At 59.6% G+C, this 6773-nt stretch overlaps 1 protein-coding gene across 1 annotated transcript in view; it reads left to right on the top strand.

Moving 5' to 3' along the window:
• Positions 1–6540, top strand: part of LHX5 (LIM homeobox 5) — a 7894-nt gene extending 1354 nt beyond the window's left edge. Inside the window, exons 2-5 of the mRNA XM_017831324.1 lie at positions 754–977; positions 2233–2510; positions 3703–3868; positions 4935–6540. Coding sequence (XP_017686813.1) covers positions 754–977; positions 2233–2510; positions 3703–3868; positions 4935–5302 — 1036 coding nt within the window. The 3' untranslated portion in view covers positions 5303–6540. The remainder of the gene's footprint in view (positions 1–753; positions 978–2232; positions 2511–3702; positions 3869–4934) is intronic.
• Positions 6541–6773: the final 233 nt, after the last annotated feature.

Raw genomic sequence — 6773 nt, 5'->3', positions numbered from 1 at the left:
TTTTTTTTTTTTTTTTTTTTTTTTTTCCTTGGGGGATTTTCCTACCCTGTTCCGTGTCCCTTGGAATTTTTTTTTTTTTTTTTTTTAAAAAAAGGCACCTCCTGATGAAAAAAACAAACAAACAAAAAAACAACCAACCAACCAAAAAAAACCAAACCCGCTCTAGGAAGGAAAAGATAATTGGTGATTTCCAAAGCCTGGAAGAATTCCCCCTCAGGAGAGAGGGACAGGCTGGGGACCAGACGCAGCGCTGGGGACCCCGAGCTACCTTGAGGAGCTCAGCCCCCTCCTCCGCCCGTTGTTCTGGGTGCGCGCTGCCCCTCGCACCCGCCTCTCCCTTTTTCCATCTCTGGCCGTGATTAGCCCCGTTTTCTCCCCGGGATTTTCAGGCCGGAGCTCCCCTTTGCCCTCCCGGGAAGCACCGGCTTAAAAGAAATCCCCCCCTGCGGAGCGTCGAAAGGACCCCCCGCCACCCCCCCTCCCCTCCGTCCCTTCAGGGGCCAAATCCGGGCGAGGATGCTCATGGGGGATCACCCCAGACCCGCGCTCTCCCCGCAGCCCAGTGCCGGGGCTGCGCGGGGATGAAGGCTCTCCTCATCCTCGCCTCATCCTCGCCTGCTCCCCCAAATCTTCCAGGGAGAGATCTGGAGGATCGGGCTCCCGCGATGGGGTTTGAGGAGGGGGATTCGGTACAGCTCACACACAGCCCATCGCCGCCGGGGCTCCAGCTCTCGCTTTTCTCCCCCTTCCCAGGAGGTTTGGTACCAAATGCGCCGGCTGCTCCCAAGGGATCTCCCCCAGCGACCTCGTCCGGAAAGCCCGGAATAAAGTCTTTCACCTGAACTGTTTCACCTGCATGGTCTGCAACAAGCAGCTCTCCACGGGCGAGGAACTCTATATCATCGACGAGAACAAATTTGTTTGCAAAGAGGATTATTTGAACTCTCCCAGTTTGAAGGAAGGCAGCCTCAACTCAGGTACGAGCGGCTCAGCCCGCCGCACCGCACCGTCCCCGCTGCCGGCACCTCCCAGTGGAGGCACCTCCTGGCAGGGAAGGAGGTTTGGATTTGTGGGATGAGGGGCTGCACCCCGCGGCCAGCCTGACCCCCCCGGTAATTCCTGCCGCCGGCACCGGCAGGAGCGGGCAGCGCCGAGCCCGCCAGGCAGCAGCCCCGAGCTGCCGGTACCTCCCGGCGGAGGCGTCTCTTGGCCGGGAAGGAGGTTTGGATTTGTGGGATGAGCCAGTTGATCCGCGTGGGGAGGGAGGGATTTGGGGTGAAAGCTTTCAAAGCGGGCGGAAGCCTCTGTGATACCCCCCCCTCCCGCCAGGGATGCGGACACGCGTGGGAAGAGCTCTTCCCCCCCTCCCCGCCTTTTGGCTCTTGCCCCACGCACGGCCCCTACGGCAGCGGGGATGCGGGGCGGTGGGGAACCAGGACCACCCTCCGGACTGGCTCGGGAGACCCCCCCGCCCCGGAGCCCCCCCTGCGAGTATGCCCTGTCCCCCCGCGCCGTGGGCCTGATCCTTCGCCTCCTTTCACCCAGAGGCAAAGCTCCCATTTGACTTCCTTGGAAGCTGTCTCTGCATCAGGAGAGCAGGGCCAGGCCCCCTCCTGCTGTCCCAGCCATGCCGGGCGCCCCTGCTCACCCCCTTCCGTGGGCTCTCTCTCCGTCCAGCACCCGGGGCCGGATCCTGCCACGCCAGTCAGTGGGGCCGCTGCTGTGAGCGAGGCGAGTAGAGCTTGGCCTTGGGGGGGTGCTGGCTGCAGGGTCCCCGGGGGAGGGATTGGTGGCTGGGGGCGGCGGGTGAGCCAGGCTCAAGGCAGTGACTGGGGACCCCCCAAACCCCGGAAGGGACCGGTTTCATTTTTCCCAGCGGCGCATCCCGCTTCCCAGTGTAAAAGGCGCAGTGGGGAGAGGGGGAGCGTGGGGGGCTGCGGTGGGCCTGGGGGATCGCCCCCTCCCCAGCTCCCCCCGGCTGGCATGACACGGTGCACAGGGCCGGATCGGGCAGCGCTTGCCTGGAGCTCTGCGTGATGTTGGGGGGTTGTTGCTTTAGGGGTATCGGGGGGGCAGAGGCGATCTGCACCCCCTACTGCTCTCCAGCACCTCCCAACTCCTCTCCTGGAAAGCAGCTGAGCTGGACGGGCCGGGGAGGGCAGAGAAGAGGGGGGTCAGCCTCTCCCCTAAGTCATCCGCCCCCCTCCTTTCCTCTCTGGGTCTCCTTTACAGTGTCCTCATGTACAGACAGGAGTTTGTCCCCGGATCTCCAGGACCCCATGCAGGACGACACCAAGGAGACGGACAACTCGACCTCCTCGGACAAGGAGACCACCAACAACGAGAACGAGGAGCAGAACTCGGGCACCAAGCGGAGGGGGCCCCGCACCACCATTAAAGCCAAGCAGCTGGAGACCCTCAAAGCTGCCTTCGCCGCCACCCCCAAACCCACCCGCCACATCCGAGAGCAGCTGGCCCAGGAGACCGGCCTCAACATGAGAGTCATCCAGGTAGGAGAGCCCCAGGCTGCCAGGAGGGAGGAGAAGGGGTTCTGGTAGGAGCCCAGATAGTTCAAGGCTGTGACAGTTTCCCCCAGGTGCTGGAAAGGGGTTGGGACACCGAGATTGTTCCCTCAGGGAATGGGGACAAGGGAACGCCATCTGTCCCTTGCGAGTGTCACCCCAGGCCCAGCCCTGCTCCCACTCCCATTCTCCTGTGGGTGAGCAGGGATCCCCCACCCTGTGCTTTAATACACCCACCCCATGGGAAGGGATGAAAACCATTCCCAAAACGTCAGCCTGCGTGGCTTCCCGTGGGGCCGAGCAGGATCTCCAGCGCGCCAGGAGTTGGATGCTCCAGCCTTGTGGAAGCAAGGAGCATCTATTGCTCTCTGCAGGCAGCCGGCACTTTCTTACCGCACTGCCCCTGTGAAGAAAATCCCTGCGGAAATGTAGGGATTAATGGGCTTTAATAGAGGCATTAATAGGGGAGGACTCTCCGGCTTTGCCGGTAGCGGAGCTGCGATTCCCGGCTCCCGGCAGAGGGGAGCAGAAGTCCCGCAGGAGTGTGATGTGCTCGCTCTCCCGAGCTGCCCCATCCCTGGGGGAGTGGGACAATAATCCAGACACCCCACCAGGCTGCTGAGGCGTGCGGTTCGGATTAGGCGATGTCCGTGGAGAGGCGGCCGCATCTCCCCTTTTCCCTTTCATTTCCATCCTCACTGCCGGCTGTTCTGACTCCCTGTCTGCTGCCGCAGGTGTTTATCTCCCCGCTTCCCGCTTTCCGCCCGCTTCTGCCGCGATCCACAGTCCTACCCCCTTTCTGTTCCCACTTTTCCTCCCTTATTCCCCGTATCCATAGGGGAAATTTCTTCCTCCTGTATTTTCCGGCTGGCCTCTCCGTTGCAGGGACAGATAGGCTGAGGATGAGCATGTGGGGATGCAGGTGGGGAGGAGACGGGTAGGATTCTAATAAACCTTGTTATTTGAGGAGTGTGCATTTTGGGGTATAAGCAGCAGGAAGAGTGGGGGCTCAGCGTCATTAAAAAAAACACCCAAAATGTTGAAAAACCCAGGGTGGGTGCAAGATTTCCAACACTTCCCCTGACCAGATTTGGGGGGGGGGGGGGAATGGGATGTCCCTGCCCCAGAGGGGTCCCCGCTCTCCCATTCCCGGTGGGCACTGACACCGGCCCGGCCACAGGTCTGGTTCCAGAACCGTCGGTCGAAGGAGCGGCGGATGAAGCAGCTGAGCGCGCTGGGCGCCCGCCGACACGCCTTCTTCCGCAGCCCCCGCAGGATGCGGCCCCTCGGCGGCCGCCTCGACGAGTCCGAGATGCTCGGCTCGACCCCCTACACGTACTACGGAGGTGAGGGACCGGCCGCGGGGACCCTGCCCTGTGCGTCCCCCCTTCCCCTTTTGTTCCTCCATCTCGCGCTTCTCCCAGGATTTTCCGCTTCTCCTGCCCTCGCGCACGCACTCACGGCCGCATCCCCGCACCCGCAGCCACGTCCACGCACCCCCGCGCCCCGCCGGCATTGCGGGGCCCCTCTCCCGCGAACAAAGCCCCAGCTGCGGGGCTTTTGTCCCCCTTTCAGGCCGCATTTGTTCCAATTACCTCGCGGGGCCCGCAGCATATGGAAGGTCACCGCTGCCCCCCCCGCCGCCCCGACGGGACGCGATGGGCGCAGCGGGGCGGCCCCGCGCCTCCCTCTCCCCCCGCTCCCCACAGAGCCCCCCACAAAAGCCGCATTTTCAAAGCCTCCCATCTGACCGGGGGCTTTCCAGGCACCCCTTGATGCCCTAAAGTTAGTTTCTAGATCCCTTCCAGGCTGCTTAAACTTACATATAATTTCGCCATTATATATACATATACATATACATATATATATATGTGTGTGTGTGTGTTCCCCTTTTATGTATATATTTTCCCCTATTATATATGTTTTTCCCATTGTTTATATATTTTCCCACTATATTACATTATTATATATTCTTCCTATTATATTATATATTTTTCCCATTACATATTTTTCCCACTATATATTCATTTCCCCCCATTTTCTTTATATATATTTATTCCCGTTCCCTATATATATAAAATATATATATATATATATATATATAACTTTCCCCCATTAATTAAACACTAAACGGAGCCCATTTTCACCCCCTCAGCTGTCCCAGCCCTGGGTTCCCCGCCTTTCCCTCCTCCAGTCTGGGCAGAGAGAGGGTGATGGGCACGGCAGCCCTTAGGACAGGCTTATTTCTCTCAGGTTGGGCTCTACATCCTACCTGGCTCTTTGGGCCCCGCATCCTGGGAGCCAGCAATATTTTGGAGGGGACAGGACAGGGCTGGGATGGGGTGCAGCAGGATTTTGGAAGGTCTTTGGCCCCAGGGGACAGGATCCATCCTTTTTCCCCCCTTCCCACAGATTACCAAGGTGACTACTACGGACCGGGAGGCAACTATGACTTTTTCCCCCACGGGCCGCCCTCCCAAGCCCAGTCCCCGGCCGACTCCAGCTACCTTCAGAACTCAGGACCCGGCTCCACACCCCTGGGACCCTTGGAGCCCCCCCTAAGCGGACACCACTCCTCAGAAAACCAAAGGTACACGGATATGATCTCGCATCCCGACACCCCCAGCCCCGAGCCGGGGATGACCGGCTCGCTGCACCCCATCCCGGGGGAGGTCTTCAGCGGGGGGCCCAGCCCCCCCTTCTCCATGTCCAGCAATAGCGGCTACAGCGGGGCTCTGTCGCACCCGAACCCGGAGCTCAGCGAGGCGGCGGTGTGGTAGGCCTGGCGTGGGCACGCGTGTGTGTGTGCAGGGGGAAAACGCCCCCTTCGTCCCCCCGGCCCACGCGTGTCCCCCCTCCCCTCACCCCGCACCAGGGCGCATCACGTCACCACCGTCGGATAAAGAGCCCCCTCCCGTGCCAAAACGCGTCCCTGCATCCCCCCGCCACCCTCCCCACCACTGCACCCCCCCGGGACCTTGGGGCCACCCCGCTACCTCCCCCCTCCCGGCACCTTCCCCCCAATACTTGGGGGGGGGGGAGCAATGAATGGTGCCCAGCCCTGAAGACCCCCGCCGGTGTCGGGACCACCTCTTGGACCAAAGCTGAACTCGCCTGGACACAGGTCCCACCGCCCCGGTGGCACCAGGGGAGGAGGGGCTGGGGCAGGGCTCCCCCCTGCTAATTAGCATCCTTTTTAATTATCCCCTGCCACGTCGTGGGAGGGGGGGAATGGGGAACAGCAGGAATAACCCCCGCGGCCCCTCTCCCTGCCCTTATTTTTATTGTTCCCATTTTATCCCCAAGGAGAAGGTGGGTTTGGACACGGTTTTTGGTGATGGGGAGAAGGGGGGTGGTGGGGGGGCCAGGCCCAGGGCTGCCCCAGTGACTGGCTGAGATTGGGCTCCCACCTGGTGGAAAAGACACCAGAAAGAGGCAGAAACAGGAAAAACACAACAACAAGAAACCAATAAACCCCAGAACTAAACCAACTCAACCACAACAGCAGAAATTACACCCGAGCCTCGATGCCGAGTCCCACCCCAACAATTCCCAGAGGCTCCGACAATTTAAGGATGTATTATAGTTTTTGCTTCTAGTTTCTTTATTTTGTATAAAGGAGAAACAAATAAAGTATGTTTTTGTGTTTACTGATTATTTATTGTACTTTAGTCATCGGAGGCTCCGAATTTTTCTATTTTGAAGGCAGGGAGGGGGTGGCACCGGGGAGGGGGGTGAGAGGATAGAGAGGGGGCGATAAAAAAAGGAAGGAGAATGGAAAAGGAAAGGAAAAAAAGTTGTTTTCTGAAAGCGTCGTGGGTTTCCTGTCCCCGCTGCCTCTTGCAGAGGCTGTTAGTGTGAATGGCTCTTGTTGTTCAATGTGAATAAAAAACCTTTTAGTTACCTACTGTTCGGTCACCTGTCCCTTTCATTTTATTTTATTTTGTTTTATTTTTAAGACAAGACCACGAGCGCTGCTGGCAGGGCTGCCCTGCTCCACCACTGCCCCCCAGCCCTGTGTGGGGTCTGGGGGAGCAGCCCCCCATCACTCCCCTGGGTGTAACAGGTGCCGTGGCCCCTGTACAAGGTGATGCTGCTGCATCACCCACGTGGTACCCCAGTCCCCCCATTCCCCCACTCCTCCAGCTCTCTGGCACTGGGAGGGGGCACATTACCCAGCTCAGCACCTTCCCCCACAACAGACAGCCCAACGCACGATTCCTTTCTCCCGGGTGGCACGTGTTGTTTGAA

This window comes from Lepidothrix coronata, unplaced genomic scaffold (genome assembly GCF_001604755.1).
Source record: "Lepidothrix coronata isolate B3197 unplaced genomic scaffold, Lepidothrix_coronata-1.0 Scaffold189, whole genome shotgun sequence".
NCBI classification, from domain to species: Eukaryota; Metazoa; Chordata; class Aves; order Passeriformes; family Pipridae; genus Lepidothrix; species Lepidothrix coronata.
This window is presented reverse-complemented; position numbering and strand designations above follow the sequence as displayed.